The sequence below is a fragment of the Sinohyriopsis cumingii genome, chromosome 17, assembly GCF_028554795.1.
Source record: "Sinohyriopsis cumingii isolate HCF-2022 chromosome 17, ASM2855479v2, whole genome shotgun sequence".
Classification (NCBI taxonomy): Eukaryota; Metazoa; Mollusca; class Bivalvia; order Unionida; family Unionidae; genus Sinohyriopsis; species Sinohyriopsis cumingii.
The window spans coordinates 33,868,103-33,888,726 of NC_142977.1; the positions used below are offsets into that span (position 1 = coordinate 33,868,103).

Sequence of the window (20,624 nt, forward strand, 5' to 3'; positions counted from 1 at the left end):
TTTAATTTGCTAAGCCCACAGTTAAGCGGCTATCCTATATTTGCTACCTCATGATTTAGGTAAATTCCAACTTTTCGATCAGAAATTGACTCTGACCCTTCACCCAAACATAAAGGCTGAAACATCAAAAAAGTGGGGTGAGAAGGGTCTGTAGAACCTCGAATAGAGTATGTGCTACTAATAATATTCCCAGGAAGCTTCTTTTTATTACCAAATCATCAAAGATTGCATATAAAAGCCAACTGTCATTTAATTTCAGTGAGTTTCAGAAACTGCTTAATCCATCAAATGGTTAATGTGTGAACATTTATTTTCATGCCTAATTATATAAACTGCCCTGACATAAAGTCAGTTATGTGTTGCACACTTAGAGGTAAGCTGTCAGTAATTTTATTTAGTAGCTGTTTCTACTGATGAGATAAAAGTTTTACGTGTTTAACAGAGGGTGCATGTACACAGTTGTTTTCTTGATTTGAAGGGGGTGTATTTAAATTACCAGATTGGTTTAATGAGACATTAAATGACGAGCAGTGTTGGTACTGATACTTGTACTGTTATTTCTCTACACGAGAAATCACACCTCTTGTCATTGGCAAGTCAAAAAAATTCAAGTGAAGATACAGTATCCTTGTGTGGAATTTGTTTTGTTAAATTCTGTTGTTTATTTTCTTTTTGCTAAATAGCTAAACTAAATACATGTATCTTGGGAGCATACTATTATTGACTCTGTGTGTGTGTGTGTGTGTATACATGTGTGTACATACACATGCATATACACGTACACACATTCTTGTGATTTTTGTAAATATCTTATAGCACTTATAATACAAGTCCAACTGCATCCTACACAGACCCAGATCTGCAGTAACATATTCTGCCAACAGATCTGGGTTGATGTGGTCTGATGGAAATAATCAACAGAAGAAGAAAAAAAACAGACCTTACCTGCTGGTGCATTATGCAATGATAGATCACATTCTAGGTTGTTTGCAGTTGGACTCACTTATAAGTATATTTGTTATTTATCCATAACATTAACGATCGATACAGAAAACAATGTTGACAAATGACACGTATTTTATGCAAAGCTTCAATTCCAAAGGTACTCAGAAACCCAGAACTGTTGATATTTTCTGCCTGAATTAAGAATTTGACATACAGAAATTGTATGCCGAGGGTAACTTCACATTAAAATTTCCAAAGACACATACAAAATTAACTGAGACAATCCACACGTATGAAACACAATCTCAACAATACAAGTAATAAATGATATAAACATGCATTATCTTCAACAGTTGAACAGTAAAAAGGGAACAAGATCCCATTTGCATTAAGGGGATGAGATCCCCCCTGTAGTAAGCCCACCTCTTATTTAGCAACCAGTAGAGATTTTTTAAATAAAAAACTTCAACACTGAGCTAAATCTAAATAAGAGGTCAAACAATGCCTGATATCACTCACCTGATTTACATAATTTGACAGTTGACCATTTCCCTAGGCCAGTTTGTGTTCCATTGCAAGAACACAAAATTATGCAAACAATCTCCCAAACTTTACATAACAGCTAAAACGAACACCAGATTTTGCTATTCATATATTCATGAATTATCCTACTGGAATATTTATCACTGTGAATAAAAGCATGATATCCCTCCACTTTTCTTTGTTTACTTTTTTATTTATTGACACACATCACCCCCTGCCAAATTGCATTGAAAACACTGTAAAATAAGTCATGAAAATCAAATCAAATTTTATTTTTTTTTGAGAATGCAGATCAAAATCCAGTGAATGTGGGTTTAATTTTCCCTGTTTATCTTCAAACTCACTATCTTGTTTCTTTAGTGCTGATGATGGAAAGTTATGCATGGCAGAAACTCTATTACCTGCTCTGACAGTCAAATACAAGGATTATCTTAAATCAACTTATTTGGGAGATGATTTTTTTGTAATTAATCAATTTAATTTAAAAAAATTTATTGATGCTGTCTCTAGAATTTGTCCTCAACACAGGAAAAGTCCAAAAGAACATTCTTTTAGACAGGCTAAAAAATACATCTAATAGGACAGTGGGAGTTTCTGCTAACCCATATGAAATTTGTATCCAAAATTGTATTTCTCTCCCTGGTTCTGAAATCCTATAGAGAACCATGCTAAAAAAAAATAAAAACAACCCATTAGGTGAATTCCCTGACAAAGCTACCTCTTATAGCTAGACAGTACTTGGCTTACTCTCTGGTCTCTTCCTTATTTATGTATTACCTCCCTTTAACAGCAAAAACAGTTCTTAATATCTTTAATGAACTGGTTATGGGCTGTTCCACTTAAACAAACATGAATCCTGGGAAAAGCAGTGTTTGAACAAGACAGAGTACTTTGATTTTCAATGAAAATTATGCACATTTCTGAACTGCATCAATGAGTGGTGACTATTCAAATTGTAAAGTACCTTTTCTTGGTACCATAAATCCTTTACTGGAAAAACCCCTGGAAATGCTCATTGATATTAAAAAATGTTAAATGTTATAACCATGAAAGTCCCATTAGCTGGCAGTAATCACTTGCAAAAATAGTACATTGTATGGGCTTTGACAACTGGAAGCATCCAGTTATATTTGGTTAGAAATGGCTTGGATGTTTTTCAGAAGGAAATGGTAACCACTGTTTATTCAAGATGAACAAGATATCAAAAGATGCTGCAAAAACTGATGATGGATCATACCCAGTTACATGGCTTATAACAAGTTAAGCAAAATCATTTTCACTGTAGTTATGTACAGTCAAACCTGTCTGAACAGTCACCTTTCTAATGCAATCACTGCCATTCTAATCCCACCCACCCACCACAAGAATTCCTAACATAAATGTCATGCACATAATGATCACCTGCTTTCCATTCAACAGAAAGGTTTTCCCAACTAAATAATGGTTGTCACTCCTTAAAGCAGTCTTTGGTACATACTGATAATGACTGCTCAGTGTATGCAAATTAAACCTTTGCTTCATGAGAAAGGCATTGTTGTGACAAAAGTATATCACATGAATCAATGTACAAACATGTCATGTCCCACTTGTTTTCATCGTACTTCAGTTGCACCGTCAATGTAATTCAAAAGTCTCAATATATCAAATTCTACAAGCGAGACTGTTTTCATCATCAGGGACCACAGGTTCTTGTTTTTCTGCCCCCCACCCCATAAATCAGACTAAGAAATATTTTGTAAGAAATATAAGAGCCAGAAATGAAAAAACAAAACAAAAGAGAAAAGAAAACCCACTGCTCTAAACCCCTCTCCTCCCCAACACACACACTCCACCTAAATTAAATGGTTGGTCCCTATGGGTAAAGGGTCAAAGCAATTCATTTGCTGTATGGTGGGACAAGTAGTTGTTTGTGTGACCACAGCAGAAATTGAAATTGCCTTCTGAGACAGTGTGATAGTATAGTTCAGTATCTTCATCTTTTTGCATGTGAAGTTACATCCATTTTCAATATTAAAAACGTGATTGTAAAGGCAGGAAAAGTTTCAGTTCACATGTTATTAATAATAATCATATAAATCTTGGTGGGTAGGGCTACTGACTAATCCAGATACTGTTTGAACAGTGTTTCCAATCCTAACTTATACAAGTTGGTCAACCAAAGAATCTGTCTCTTGTTTCTCATAGTCCTATGTAAGCTGTCAATTAAGTAGTGAAATTAATGTGGTACAACAAAACAAACTAAGCTTGCATTTTTTTTTTATAAATCAGTTATGATTTTATTTATTGAATGACTTAAAGTGAGCAGGATGCAGTAATCTAGTGTGGAACATAAGTTTCAGTGAGAACATATGCAAATGTTATGATTTTTTAAAATAGTGCACATAACACAATCTTGAAAATGTAATAATAATAATAATAATGATAAAAATAATAATAATAATAATAATACAAATAATAATTGGTTCATGGTATTTGAAAGGTGAACCTGCATACAGAGATCACCTGTTTATGAAGACTACTTTGACCTTTCCCATGGATGGCCACTACTGGTAGGTTTGACTGTAGATGTGATGACCCCGTAACAGATCTGATATTACTTTTCTGCTTAAAAATTTGAAAACAAGATTACCTTTAAGTGTCCAGATGTCACCTGATTTTACCTACAACCACCACCCACTACACATTTTATTCAACTCTCCATTGTTATAACACAGCAGTAGGGGTCCATAATTGCCAACCCTGTTATGTAGCAAACAGTGTTATATTGAGAATCACAATATATTAATATCGTTATATTCTGAACTGTGGTATAGCAGGCACTATCAAACATTTTTAAATAATGGTATCTGAGAAGGAAATGAAGGTCTAAGACTAAATTTCATCCTGTTTTATTTAAATCTCTATTGCTACACATTGGTATGACTTTTGTTATGTGGTCCATCAAGTACTCCATTATATCTGGAATCATAATGTGGGAGGGGAGACCCTTACCAATGGAATAAAGAAATGCAGATTTCAATAACAATTAAACTCATCCAATATACGCACTTACAAGCCAAGATGAAAAAATATGTTCCATACCAAGCCTATTAGGTGGCAAGCAACTGGTGGCAAACAGACAATGGAAGTTGGACAACAAATGAAAGAATATATGCACAAGGCAATTATCATGACCTCACTTGGCAGGCATGTTAGCCCAAATTTTGAAAATGGGATGTAGATATCAAAGCTAATATTATTCCTTAAAATAAGGAATAATCAAAAAACTTGAGACTATTGGGCAATTTATCTGTAAATTTTGTGGGATCCATTCTGATATACCTCCTCAGCCGATTCAAGTTTCTGTTCAAGGTCTTCCCGGACTTTTGCTACTTCATTTTCCAGCTGTTCCTGATGACTCGCTGACATAGCTTCCAAGGCAACCCTGAAATTCACGTGAATATCCAATTCCAATTAATGTATATTAGGTACCTTATATGCACAAATATGCTTATACAGTTCTAGTTTTGGGAAATACTGCACAGTATAAAAACACAACTCTAAATTTAATCTCTTACTTCAGCTAATGGACAGGCAAATGTGTTTAGCAATTTAGCTACAATTTCCCACTTTTATAAAAGAAAATTTTAAAGGCATGACTTGAATGTACAAATGCAAACATTTAATATATAGTTTTTTGGAGGGTAAAATAAATTTTAATTATGTAATGCTTACCTGCTCTTATAACAAAATTCTCTCATGATGCTAGTCCCCAGCCCTTGGACATTGTTCCCTCTCTTAATTAGCAATCAGAGGACTTGAATAAAACTCAAAATGAGCCCATCTGATATATCCCCAACCCCAAACAATCACAATATCATCCTTCTCTGACTTGGGCAAGGACTGAAGGACATCACAGTGGGGAGAGAGAAAGAAACTGTGTAATAATAGCAAGCAAATATTACAAAAATGAAATTAGTTTGACCTACCACTAATCTGCTGGCCCAGTAAGAGATTGATGGCATTAAAGGTCACATCAACTTTCCATTGTTATGAACAGGATGTTCTACTGATAACTGGAGGATGTCTTGACAATTTGTTAGGCTGTCAAAACTGGCCCCAAAGCATCAATGCCCTCATGCTGGTGTATCATTAATGGTAAAATTACAAGAAAGTGAAGTCAGAATGCCAGAAGGTGGCTTTCAAGACATCATCCAGAGGACTGATTCAAATAGGTCCAAGATGCAGCAACAGCCATGACCTCATGGCTTTGAGCATCATGAAAAAGAGATCTCTCATCCTGAGACTAATAAGTTCCTGTCATTGTAGAAACAATCCACTTCAAGCTGGTGGCTGCATAAAGACATGTATCTTTGAAAGGCAGAAAAAGACAGTTTCGGCCCTTCTTTATCTTTCATTCAGATAAAACCATTAACCTATAATTGAAGAAAAGAAGTCCTATCTTCATTCACAGAAAATACAACTGTGGATTTCCTTAGGAACAGGTGCTACCAAAGGTAGTGGGTTCTTGGACAGAAACCCAAGATGGCAAAGAAGAAACAGACCAAACTGCAATTAACAAAGACATGTAAACAATCCTTTTCCAATTACAAAGCATGAATATCACTCCTTCTCCTTACCAATGATTTGGGCAGTAGGAAGGCTGTTCTAAAGAGAAGTTTTTCCAAACTTTTGACAGAAGAAAGACTGTTTAAAAGGCAAATTTCTTGAATGAAGTTTCAATAAAAGTTTCAAAAACAGGTTAAGAGAGTGTCAAAGAACACACAAATGGTTCCACCCTAACATTAATGAGCAAGAGACTGGTCTCTGCAGCTTAATGTACCAAATCAGTTCTGAAAGATGAGAGTTCAACCCTATAGTGGAGCCAACTAATGAGGCTACCATCTGTGCATACACAAGCCATGCAGGCAAGACAGTTGGTGTGTGCCCATACTGCTTTTTAATGCCCATATTTACTAACACCTTCAGGTATTACTAAACCTGAAAGGAATACATAAAAACAGAATAATGAACAAGAACAATAAAAGATTAAGAATTACCCTGTCAATGGTCACTGTTACAAAACATAAGAAGCACCACTTTGCTAGCGATGTACTCGAAACTTCTTCAAACGGACTGATGCTCTAACAGGTGAAAAGAATTTCCAGGAATTCAAGATGAGACCATCTCTTCCTTTTAACTAATGAGCGCTGAAACCGTATTGCACGGAGGATCTAAAGGACTGTGAACACTGCATCTCCAACCCTCCAAACTTAGGGACACATTTTAATGGCACAATGGAAAACAGTAGTAAACAATACTATAGTAATACTAAAAATGAGACAATCTAATTTGCTTTTACAGCTCTGCCATTGTAACTTTGTTGTCTGCACTGTATTATCATATTTTTTTCGACACATCATTTCAATAAACATTTTATATTATGCTCAACATGTTTTAATATCTGGTTAACCTGAAATGAGTTGCACTATGGAATTTTCAGTTTTGGACCTAGCTTCCACTTATCTGCAGTATTTATTCATTATCTGCCCGAATTCATAAAATTCCTATTACTTTAGGAGTCACTTTTTAAATTAAATGTCGCCATTATGTACCAAAAAGTTGTGTATGCCGTATCATCTGAATAAAAGTAATTGTTGATAGATATTGGTGCTAAACTTTGTTGTGATTCATTAAAACCTAATAATATCGACAGTCCATCATGTATGAGCCAAGTCATTTCTCCCTCAAACTGAGAAACCCAGCTATTTCTTTATATATGTATGAATTAATCAGATGTTAATCAGTGACAACCATGAATTTACAGATTTCAGTTGAAAGCTACAACACAAAATTTGATGATGTCATTCATGTAAACATGAGAAAATCAGATGACTGTTTATTGGAGGTAACATTTATGGGCAGCTACACTGCTTATCATATCACAAATGAATTTAAAGAACTCACGATGCATGCTGCAGGAGCTTCTGTTTATCAGCCAGCTGATTCCTCAAGCTCTCAACATCAACCTTCAACTGTATATTCTGAAATAAGTACAAATACATGAGTCCTCTAGAGTGTGGTGTCTCTCTTTTAATCCAGGCAATAATGTATACCCCTGTACCTGAGCTTAAAACAAAACTGACATCATATTAGTGGTAACTATATTTCAACACGCTCATGCAGGCGATACAACAACATGTTAGGAAATCATTCTAAAACAAGTTCCAAAGACAGTGAATAAATAATGTAATGGCTACCCCATCTTCGAATCGCTATTTCTTCTTTTCTTCCTTCCTTATGAAGCCATAAAAAATACTGGTATATATCTGAATGGATAAGACCAGACAATAAACAAAAGGCTCATGTGGACCTGACATTGCTCCTCTGGCTGAAAGCTGCCTAAAAGACAAATGTATGAGCAGCTGACCAAGAAAATATGAAGTATGATTTCTGCTGAAATTTCTTCCAAAGCTATTAACTGCTTATGTTATGAAAACAAATGTTTACTGTTTTACGGTTTCTATCATTTGTTTACTTTTCTTCTATATTTGATGGCATGTCAGCATCAACTGTCCACTACTGAGAGAACCCTAAGCCATCAAACTTAGAGTTAATGCTGGTCAAAGTAAAATGGCAAAAGTCCATTGAAAATCTAACCATTGTGTGTGTGCAAGAACTAAGACTAAATATTAGTGAAAGGCAATGGGGGGGGGAGTGTTATGACTCTAAGGTTGCAAAGCAACAGAAAAAAGCAAAACCAACAAGTTCTGTAAAAATATTTTTAAAAATTACTTCCCTAGAATTAAAAATATAAAAGGTACTTACACTATAATAAATAATCCTAAGAGCCCTATCACAAGTACAAAAGCATAGTGTTTTCCAAATGAATTCCTGGTTTTGAATGTACTGAAGTACCAGTATTCTTGAATGTGTCGATGTGATAACAATGAAATAATCAAGAATATCTTGGAATGAATTCACAAAAATCCCTATGTAATGTTTAAGTACAAAAGTTAATTAGCACTTTGTAGGTCCTATAAATAATTTTTAAATAAAAGATTCATCTCAAATTACTGTACACAACTAAAAGACTGATATAATAATAGGAATAAAGAAACTTTTTTCAACCTTATATACATAACCACTTGACCTAAGTTGCAAAATCCTTTTCTGAAAGAAAACAACAAAATATCATCTTAATGGAAAATTACACTAAACTGTAAACATGTTCATTTCTAGAATCTTCTAAAGTCATAATCATGGATGGGTCTTTAGCTCAAACCCAAATAAACAACCTATTTACAGCTTACTAAGAAGACAAAGAGTAGGTACACACCAAAACTATATTCTCAACCATGGACAAAAGTCATGCACAGAAAATAAATATACAGACCAGGGAAGTTTAAAAAGTACATATTGATATGGTTTCCTTTTTTAGTCGGAATATTCTTGTTTATACAGGGAAAATTACCATTAGCTTTATTATTTGAGATGAACCACCTGCTGGTACTAAGTGAAAGCCTGATAAAACACCACTCCTACTATTCTTGAATAAACCTGTACTACACCTCTTGATATATATATATAACCTAGTGTTGCAATTAGTTAAGTTAAAAAATATATGTAGTCTTGTTACCAAAATAATTGCACTGATGAACATTCTAATTGGCAGTTACTGAGTGTAAACTAGTACCACAGTACCAGTAAAGTATATCCAACTGAAATTATTTAGATGGCCCTGTGTGCTGCCAGAGTCTTTCAATCTTACAGTTAAATGGGTAATACACACATGAACTGAGTTTTCAGTAACAGATGTCATCAGTTAAATGGGTAATACACACATGAACTTAGTTTTCAGTAACAGATGTCATCAGTTAAATGGGTAATACACACATGAACTGAGTTTTCAGTAACAGATGTCATCAGTTAAATGGGTAATAAACACATGAACTGAGTTTTCAGTAACAGATGTATTTATTCTTGAACATCAGTGATGAGGAGAATCAGTCTCAATATCACTAGCACTTTCAACAAGACATGGAAGTGATGGATAGTTCGATGAACATCATAATACACTGCTGCTTGGAGGGTGAATACAAATATGGTTGTTATTATCATAAGCAATATCATACAAAATATCAATCTCAGAGAAATGTTAGAACTTGTAGTAAAACTGGGACTTGCATACTTTCTGCACAAACATTACAGACAAAACAAGGGCCTGCATACCTTCTGTACAAATATTACCAAGATAAAAGCTATACTTACTGTTTTGAACACATCCTCATCTCCATACTTTTGATTCATTCGTTCTTCAAGGTAGTAGATCCTCAACTTCAGGTTAAAGTTCTCCTTCTTCAGTTCTTGAATTTGCTGCAAAATGGCATTAGAAGACTGTTTACTTTCTTGTATTTATACATGTTCCATCTTCTAAGAAACTCTGTCTGTATATGGTAAAAGTCTGTAAGATATCTTTTCCTCGGAACACGGACAGTCATCAAGATTTCAACTTTATGGCAAAGTATTCTGGATATCATTTCACCCATCATAAAATTACCTTAGCAACATTAAACCCTGATCACTTCACAAAGAGTTTTAAATGAACAACCCACTCACAATATTTACTGGATTACATCATAAATAATAGGGCTGAAAAAAGTTAATAGACATATAGATACCTTTTCCATAAAAATACCTATCTTGATACATGAAGTCAAAAATCAATACAAAATGATACTGACCCTACACAAATTATTTTAATATTCAGCATTCATGCATAATTATCAGTTGGTTAATTTTTATTCCTTAGTTTGTCTGAGACAGCTGTCACAGACATATGCACATATTTATGTCAAATTAAAAAAGCAAGGTGTCCAACTCACATAGTTTGAAATCTTCCCAAAAATGGAACCACCCATCCATTGACAGAGCTTATGTGTATCATGAATGTATAATACTGCAGGCTATGTATCATGAATCCTATCAAAATGTGGTACAGGTGTATTATTTCACTACTAATAAATATATCCTTCTGAAATTCTGGTGGAAAAAGGTTTTGTTCATAGACAGCTTCAAGCTTTCCCTCTAATTTTTTATACAGTACATTCTGGTCCATTTTTGCTTAGATACTGTATGTAGTATGGAGGTGGCTACCCCAGCTAGTTGTATGCTGCAGCTGGGTGGGCTGTCTCAAAAGTGACAGACCTAGGCCAAATCTACAACATGTCAGCATAAAGAATGACAGGTCACTATTGTTCACAGACTTATGATGCCCTTCAAATTAACCACTGCTCCCTTTGTATATTTACCATCAAACGAGCACAAGTTTTCATCCACAACTGAATGTTCTGGCAGAAATTAGCAATAACCTTCACTGAAACAAATGAACCAAAAGAGTATTTCCTCTAAGCCCCTAGATCGCTGCTGGTTTCTGAGAGCAGGGGCAAACATTTTGAAAGATCTCTCCATAAACATACTTGCAGTCATCCAATCATTTTTGTACAGAAATGGAAGACAGTTCAAGTTCAAATGATGTAAACAAGGACACCAATATTTGTCAGCACATAATGGCTTCATTGTGTGTGTGCCAGTTCTGTTCACACAAAACAAAAATGCTATTCACTCTTTGTACAACTTAAAGCATTCCTTTTTGAAAGTGTGTCATCTTTGTAGCTAGATTTTTGTCTGGTATCATTCGATAACAGAAACTAGCCAGATCACAATCGTAAACTTGGTTTTCTGCTTACTGCTTGCAGGTGAGTATCTCTCAGATGTGGCTGAGATAACTGAATGCAGCCACCTGATTCACAGAGTAACGAATTTTGTGTTATTCCATTTCAGCACTGGAATTGCCATAATCATCCATGGCTTGCCATGATATTGGCATCATTATCCATAATTTTGCCATTTCTTTGATAGGGTTTTAAGAACTGTTACAGAGATCAGAACTTCTTGTCAACATTGCTTGGTGGACCAGGTGCATACAGTATCATTTAATTATGTATAGTTTGCAGTCTGTGCCCATTTCCCATTCAACTCATCATCCCGAATCAACATCAAGCAAGTAATCCTGGAATGTCTCCTTGTTCAAGAGCCAACCTCTTAGTGTCGACTTGGCAAAGTTCACTACAAACTTTCTTTCTCGCTTCTTCATTACAAATCATATCTATGATACTAAACATTTCATTTAATGAGTACATGTTTAGCTTGCTTACTTTACTCACCATAATCGCATTTACAAATGATTAGGATTCATCTATACATACCTACTTTAACAACAGTAAATACACAATATTTGACTGTTCAAATGAAATGAATTGATTTTGACACAGGACAGTGACAACAAGAGCTTATGCAGGTAAGATCTGCATGACTCTGAACATCTTTAGATAAACTCCCCTTACTTGATTTGATACAAAAGACTTAATTTGATAAAACAAGGCAGATCTATTTTAACTCTTTACCTCATAGAGCTAAGTTACCCAGTGCAGCACGCTATAACTAGAACACCTGTTGCCTGTTCGACTCCATATGCATAGGCCTGCCTGTTAACTGTTAAGCAATGTAGTGTCTGTTATGTTTAACAGCAATTTGAACCATTTTACATTTTTGGTACACATCTATTATGTGTGGAAAAATTTAAGAGTAAAGTCCGATTGTTATAGCTGTGTAATTATTTTTCACGGAAGAATTTTTTATGTGCTTTAAAATCTTTAGAGAACTTGTTCACCATCAAGTCAGTGAGACCATGTGACCAACCGTAGCTGCTATTTCTCATACTCAAAATTTACAAGTTTTTTGTCCACATCTACATCACTAAGTCATCTGAAGTTGATAATTTATAAAAACTAATTGCTGCCTACATCAATATCAGAGCCTTTACCTAAGTTATTGAATCTCTCAAAGTTGTGATTGTGAAAACTTCGTAAGTACTGAATGATATCAGCGACCGCCATTTTGGTGAGTGGAGATTATGAACCAGTTACTTTAAATAGCAGATACTGACCAGAGCATAAACAGTGACCACATGATCTGGCGTAATTGTCATTCGCAGAAATGAATGTAGTATTCAATAGATGGTTTTCCCCGAAGGTGGCACTATGAAAACCGGCTTAAAATGGCTGATGTTTACAACAGACGTCAAAAGGCGCTTCCATGTGAATGGAGTAGAGGCGTCAAAAGGCTATAAATAGAACACCTGTTATCTATTAACTATTATTAAGTGCCATCTAAATATTTTTATGACTTTAGCCATAGCTTGTGGCAGCAGAGAAGTGGATGGACCTGCACTAAAGAAAAATATGCAGATTTCTCGAAACCTGTGATCCTGTAGTCACATGACATTATCTTTACCTAAACTATGTATTTTAATTTGGAAAACAAATCCTTCCTTTGCATGGCTGACATGCTCCAGTGACTGTTTAAGCTCGAGGAAACCACTGTTTGGTTAGGATACATCTGGTCTTTTAAAATAGAAAGCCAACCTCCATTTTCTGAAAACTCTTAGAAGTAACAATATGAAGAAATCATTTCTCTTACAGTGTCATATTCTTTCAATGTTCTAGCTCTCACTGGAGACATCCTGCCAGTGTTGGTCTTGGCAACCACTGAAAAAAAAGGCAAATCGATTAATTTGCTAAGATTCCTCTTCTGCACATCATAAAAAGCAACTTTTTAATGGACTTTATTAGTGTATCAAAAATATCACTGGACTGTACAACAACCGTATAATGGAGCCTCAATTGTCATTATTCAATAGGAGATACAAGAATATTTCAGATAAATAAAATTTGTGATAATTTGCCATGTAGTTACATGGTATATTACATGCTGTGCAAATGCAGGATTTGCCCTGACATCTACAAAAACACAATACATGTAGAATAAGTCAACCAAACATTTATTCACATGGATGGATGAGATGGATTTCCAACCAAAATTTTCAACTGTAGAAAGACCTTGTAATTAGACCAAGAAAAAAAAATGTGTTTACTACTGCACCGTTTTTAAAATCAGGGTTGGCAAGGTTGGAGGGAGGTGTTGGGGGGTCTGAAATATTAAATATATACAATTATATTTTTTACCATGGGGATAAAAAAAGTGCAAGGTCATCAATGAGAAAAAGGTATGGTCTGCTGACTGGAAACACATAAATATTTTTTTTTGGCCTTATATAAACTTGCCAGCTCTACTGTACTTTTATGTTTACTGCTAAGAACCTTGGATTTTTGCCTTCTGTTTGAAGAGGTCCCAAAAGAACACAAAAAACCCTTTGTCGCTCATCAGATAACAATTGTGCAATTTTGTAATTTTCACAGAAGAACATAGTTCAAAACTTCACCCAATACCAATATACTTCCAAATAGTTTAATACAAATTACTCATAAATCACCTTCACACCCATCTACATAACTGGTACATATCTACAGATGTTCATTTTTCACCCAATGGAACTATAAATGGGTCTTGTTCATTTTTAAATTTGTTTTTAGCAGATTAACTCATTATTGTACTGCAGTGTTTTCTCTAGAGCCTTTTAGGACAGCAGGCCTGTCACTTACAGACATGAATCACTGATTCTTGAAAATCCACAATCCCATAGCAAGAGTTAAATCCTTTCATGCTGTTTCTGTCATGGACCATGGTCACCATGGATTGTCCACATAGTCGCATAGACACAAAGACGCAGTGATCACATTCAAGAGGGCTCTCAAAACTCACTTTTTTCGACTGCAAGAACAGACTTAAAGACCTAATAATGTTTCCTACCTGAAATATTATCAGCATGTTTTTTATTTTTTAATGTTTTTTAATTTCATGGTGTTTGTTTTTGTAATAATATTATTGTTTTTTTAAAGCCTGTAGTGTAATAAAGCTTTCATAAATGTCATAGCTATGTGCTGCTGCACTGAACTTGTGTTATATGCACTGTTCAAATTTTAATGTGCAGAAAACAAATTGTATATGGTTTGTTTTATATACCACTAGAAACCAGTTGCATGCAAAATAACTCAACCTCAATACATTCCTCTGTCCATATTACAAGTCCAAATTTTTCTTCTTCAGGAACAGCAAACACATTTTCATTCAGAAGTTAATGTTTATTTTGCAACATTGGTGCTAAAAATAAAAACCAATTAAAACTTTATACCCAACTGACTGACCACTGTTAACCAGCATGAAGGCTGACTTAGGTCCAGTCAGTGCAATTCTCTGATTTACCACATAAATAGTAACACTACCATGAAATTTGACCGTGAGAGATTTTCAGTGAAACTTCTGACACATTTTTCTGAAAACAAGATATGATTAGTTTCATAGTATTTGGTTTTGTGATAACAAGAAACCTTTTCATTCAGCAGAAAAGTTTATTTTGAAGCATCGAATCACAATATTGACCAGTATTCACTGGAGGACAGAGAGGATTTGAAACATTGAACCACAATATTGACCAGTATTCACTGGGGGCCAGAGAGGATTTGAAACAAATAAACTTGTTATGATTTATTAAAAAGAAAGAACTAAGTACTCTTGTGTGGAAAGAAATTAAGTGACGTTAATTAATGATATAACCAATAATGTCAGGGGATAGCTCTGGTGGCCTAATGGTTAGAGCATCCGCATCCACGGTTAAGTCATACCAAAGACTTACAGAAATGGTACGAACAGCTGCAGTGTTTCCCTTTAACCTCATTTGCGCTTCAGAGACCCCCAAATTTTTTATTTGACCCCCAATTCTGATACCAAAGTTTGTTTTTTATTCAGCCTGACCTCCAGTTTTGACACCAAGGAGATTTTTGACTCTCAGTCTTGCACCTCTAGGGGATACACTGCAGCTGCCGCACTTGGCACTCAGTATAAAGAGGTCTGTGTTAGAACTGGTCAGCCTGGTGTCAGGATAATGTGACTGGGTGGGACATCATGCTGCATGTCTGTGGCATGATGCACCAGTGCTAGATATCATTATAAGCTATCATAAAGGAGACACCATAGCAATGTAACAGAAAAACTGTTAAAGCTACATTAAAAAAAATCCAAAATCCAAAAACATGTCAGGGACTCAAGTAATTCCACCTTATTAAAGACTAAATCAAATCGTGGGAAGTTTACACCATGTAGGAAAAAGTAATACAACAAGAAATTGTCGTTGTTGTTGTTGTAGGGTTTAACGCCATTTTTCAGCACACGATAGGCTATACATGGCAGCCAGTATTAATGGTGGAGGAAGAACCCAGGAAAACCCCAGAAAGAACCACCGACCCACAAGAAGCTACTGGCAAGCTTTCTCACATACCATATTGGCTGAATCCGAGACTTGAACCCACGCAGACAGAGGTGAGATGGCAGTGATCCGTAACGGAGAGCACTTTTGACCACTCGGCCACTCAGGGCCACCAACAAGAAATAACAATATATTAATAAATCAACAATCCAAGTTGTGAGTAAAATGCAACTAAACATTGGCATTTGTGACTGAAAAATGTCAACCAGTCACCATCTAGAAACCTCTAGAAAATTACAGCCACTCCTTCTGATTACAAGTAAATATGACATTTCACACTGATGATGTATAATCTATTTTCAATTGTGAAATTGTTGGTTCCTACATTAAATCATGTGACAAGTCTGGATCACAGCATAGAAGTGACCTGTGCAATCACAATAGATTCATGATATCAATCCAGAAAACTAAACACAGAGCATTGAAAATGGCAAATTATATGACCAATCCATTTTTAATAGTGCTCTACATGGATGCAGGTACAGTGTATATGAAACATTTGTGCAAAAACCACTTTTTCTTCTCCCAGTCAGCAATTCTGAGAGGTCACAAAGAGATCCCAAAATCAACTGGTTTCTTCCTTACTTCAAGTGTTAGTTCAAAGTTTTGTTCCTGTCTGCAATGTCATGTTACTATACAGAAACACCTTTCTTCATTCAGTCACAGTAACCTTTGACCCTTTGATGCCAAAAGCAACAGGATTTTTCCTTACCTTACGTGCAAGTCGTCACAAAGTTTGGTCTAAGTAAGTGATGTAGAACTAATTTTATTGTGTGAAAATTTTTCTTCCAGTCACAATGACCTTGACCTTTGACCATCTGACCAATAACAAACTGACTAGGTTCTTCTTGTACAGATTGTTGTTGTTGCTGTCGGGTGTAACGCCATTTTTCAGCACACGATAAGCTATACATGGCGGCCAGTATTAATTTCTTGTACAGAGAAGTATGAAACCCAGAATTATATGTCCTGGTATAGACCCTGGAATGAACAATCTGATACAAACAATAAAGCAAACAAAGAAAAAAAGTCTCAAACACACATTCTAAGCAAAAAAATGTGCACAAACATTCATCACATAAAAATATAATGTAAAAAGCATAAATGGAATTAGTTCCTGAACAGAAGAAGAAGAAAAACAGAATAAAAATGAAAACTAAAGCAAATGAACATTACATTTTAAGTGTATGTAATCAGCATTAAAGTTAATGTAACCAACACGACAAAAGCAATTGTGGAGGCAGTGTCAAGGTTCATTCTAGAAATGAAAAAATAGAATGAAGAAAAACAAAAGGGGGGTGGGGTGAATCATGAATCTTACAATTGCAACCCAGGACAGTATAATTTTCAAATACATAATTGTTTATATGCCTTACCTATGATAAATTAATTGTGAGGTAAAAAAAAATCAAGTTTATAAGTAGCACCAATTGTCCACATGCATGTATACACCAGCTAAACAACATTTCATTTTTTTCAAAACAAAATTATTTTAAAAATATCTCTACCCACCATATTTTTTACACATGTGATATTAGAAAACAAAGTTGTTGTTTTTTTAATCTCCAACATGTTTTGCACATAATATCTATTCATGGTTTTGGTTTGTTTCTTTAACAGCATTCAATCCATTGTAATGGCAGGCATAAATGATTTTGACTGTCGTTTCCAAGTTTCCCCACCTCCCCCAGATATTTTGATCGAAATTAATGACTTCGAGGTAAAGAAAATATATTATCATCATGCCAAATCCTTCGCTGTTCAATCAGTAGATTAAGAAAACAAGGACTACATGTAATGGTACAATTTTAGTATCAAAACCTCACACAAAACAAAACAGATATACATGTAGAGGGAATATTTGAAGAGGAAAGGGACAAGAAATAACATTGAAATTAAGGTAACAAGAATAATAACTCAGATTTCTGACTATTAATTCCTAAACTTTCATTCTGATTCTATCCCTTATACTCCAGTAAAGTCTGAAGGATGAGATATTTTTGTTTTTATTTCATTTCCTTTAGAAACACATCAAAATTTCCACATTCAAAGCAGGAGTTAACTTGTAACCCATAAAATAAAGATGCAAATTCCTGACTTATTATAAAGGTAAAACTATTTACTCACTGGGAACAGATCCATCGGGGTATTCCAGATGACTGCTGAATGACACTTCTGTCAATAAATTGGGATTGGCACTGAAACAGATCAAAATAGCAACAAATTAAAAATTTATTATCAACCTTAATAATCCATTCAATCACAGCTGTAGAAAATAGTTTTACAATTTGTATTCAAGTAACCCTGATCATTCCTTACTATAGCATGAAAGGGTGGAAGAATAAGGACAAGAATGCCACATAAAAGAGTACTCATCTACAAGCCATGCCATGATGCAGTCCAACCCACCTGTATTTATCTGCCCTTTTAAACTGACAAAACTTTATTACAGAACCCTAATTTTAACACATTAATCCCTGGAGGTTTTTGCCGTTTTTGCCTGAAAATCGAGTAGGAAACACATTTTGAAAGCTATTTCTGAACAGACTCGAAAACACCAAATCCCCGGTCATCTTTCAATAACATACTGCCTAGTTGTGTTAGAAACATCATTTTTCGTTGGCTATTTGACTCGCGCATGAGCAGAAGGGTAAAAGTTGGACTTGTTTTTGATTTTTTGTTTTTTTTTCTAAACAGAGCCATTATTTTTGTATGGAGACCACTTTTTATTCCAAATGCCCATCTTATCCTACTTTTTGCAAAGGCTCATCTGTCTGTTTGCAGTTCATACCGGTTTGCCTTAGATCTGAGACCTAAAAGTCTAAAATCTGGGCACAAAATGGGATTCCGACCATGGGCGAATTTTGCGTTAAAAAAAGTCGGGTCCAAAAAATGAGGTTTTTCTATCTGCATTTTGTAGTGCAACTAGATATTCCAGATTATTTGGTATCATTGGAGAGTTATATCTGTCTACCTTTCTATAATACCACCCACTTTAGTGTATCATGCATGACCATGATGCTACAGAGCTCGGCAGTAGGCTACTACCTCCTGCCCCGTAAAGTCGTCGCTAGGGGTTAATGTGTTAACAAGATCTTTTTTTTTTTTTTCACAATTCGTCTGGGAATTGCTAAATTTGTAATTTATGTGCAACATCAATGCACAAGTGATTAAATATGCAAGGAATATTCAAATTTTGTGACATCTGTAAAGTCGTCGCTAGGGGTTAATGTGTTAACAGCAGTGCTGTCACCTCAACATCAATACTGCTGCCACAATAGTGAAACACACCTAGCTCACTGTCTGATACATGTACATCTAACAAATCTCACATTCACTAACATGAATACTAACTCCTACACATTATACATGTAGTTTCTTGGACTGAACTTGGATTGATTTGTTTTTTTGTGGAGATTGACACCATTTTCCAGCAAATATAAGGCTATACAGGGTGACGAGTTTATTTTGGTGGAGGAACAACTACTGAAGAGCTTTCACACATTCCCAAACTGGTCAAGCCAAGACTTTAACTCATGCACACATAAGTGAGAAGCGTACATAACTTGTAAAAAGTTCTACACAATTTTAATAACTGTAAGTGTGTGTGTCTGTGATTTGGATTTTTAACATAGCTTTAACAATTTTTCAGTCACATCACTACAATGTCTGCAATGTGGCAGTTTATAGTGCTATCTAGCACTGGAACATCATGCCGCAGACATTTAGCATGAGGTCCCACCCCGTCACACTATCCTGACACTAGGCCGACCAGTCCTAACACTAACCTCTTAATGCTGAGCACCAAGCAAGGCAGCTGTTAGTACCATTTTTGTAAGTCTTTGGTATGGCTTGACCGAGGATTAAACCAATAATCTCCTGCATCCGAGGCAGACGCTCGAACCACTAGTCCACTGGAGCGATTAATAATTATAATGCTATCGAGAAAATTATCACGTTAGTTAAAAGTACACAGCACCGCAGTAAATCACCAGTTGCTTTAGAACCTGTTGTAAGCTGGCCTTGCAGCCTTTCTGTACTGCAATCATAATGTGGTATTGCTAGAAAAAGACATAGTTGACATGAATTATATAATGCATCAGGTTGATTTATAAATAATCGTGAGAACAAATTTTCTTTAAACTATATTATATGCCTTTGGAAAAGGATGTTCAACGTTGGAACATTCAATGACTACCCCATTTTATTCAGCAGAAAAGCAGTTTAAAGTCTGCAGATTCTAAAAGAATGTCTCCAGTAAGAGCCTGGACAATTTTAACTGTCAGTCTGAATGAAGACGTTTCATTTTTAATTTTACAAAATATGAAATACAGGGCAAGTTCATGTCCCCTATTATTTTATCTTACATTTACAATTACTGTAATATGACTATGAAAGTGATTTTACATGTATTTCAGATTTTTCAGTACCAAGTGTCTTGGCATGAAATCAGCATCATTTAGACAGATAGAATACCTGGCAACATGTGCTTTCTGCCAAGGTATTTAGTATGCAGAAATGTAATACCTTGGAGCCACTAAAAATAATCACCTGTTACACTTCAATAAAGAACAAATGGATCTTTAGTATCCTTTAAATAAATCTCTGATAATTTTGGAACAGATTTTATTGTTAGTTTTCGGGGTGGTGACGGAAATCTTGGATCAATTATTCTTGGTACACCTTAACAGGAATAAGCTAATGGATAAATGAAAATCGCAACAAAGTTAGTTACTCATTTTTTTCTCTGGCAGCTTTGCAAATGAAGGATTGTTATGTACATGTAGTTTTCATTTTACCACTTCAAAAATGTAGTCTTCAATCTCAAAAAGCTGAAACCTTTAAAGTTGGCACATCAAATTTAAAATCTGTG

At 35.1% G+C, this 20,624-nt stretch overlaps 1 protein-coding gene across 4 annotated transcripts in view; it reads right to left on the reverse strand.

Moving 5' to 3' along the window:
* The window catches only part of LOC149778393 (uncharacterized), a 190,302-nt gene that overhangs the window by 131,545 nt on the left and 38,133 nt on the right, over positions 1–20,624 (reverse strand). For all 4 annotated transcript variants that reach the window (XM_089939223.1, XM_089939224.1, XM_089939220.1 and 1 more), the window contains exons 2-6: positions 17,879–17,949; positions 13,009–13,076; positions 9,739–9,843; positions 7,435–7,511; positions 4,810–4,912 (exon numbers count right to left, since the gene is read on the reverse strand). In XM_089939223.1, the coding sequence (XP_089795349.1) occupies positions 4,810–4,912; positions 7,435–7,511; positions 9,739–9,843; positions 13,009–13,076; positions 17,879–17,949 (424 nt within the window). The remainder of the gene's footprint in view (positions 1–4,809; positions 4,913–7,434; positions 7,512–9,738; positions 9,844–13,008; positions 13,077–17,878; positions 17,950–20,624) is intronic.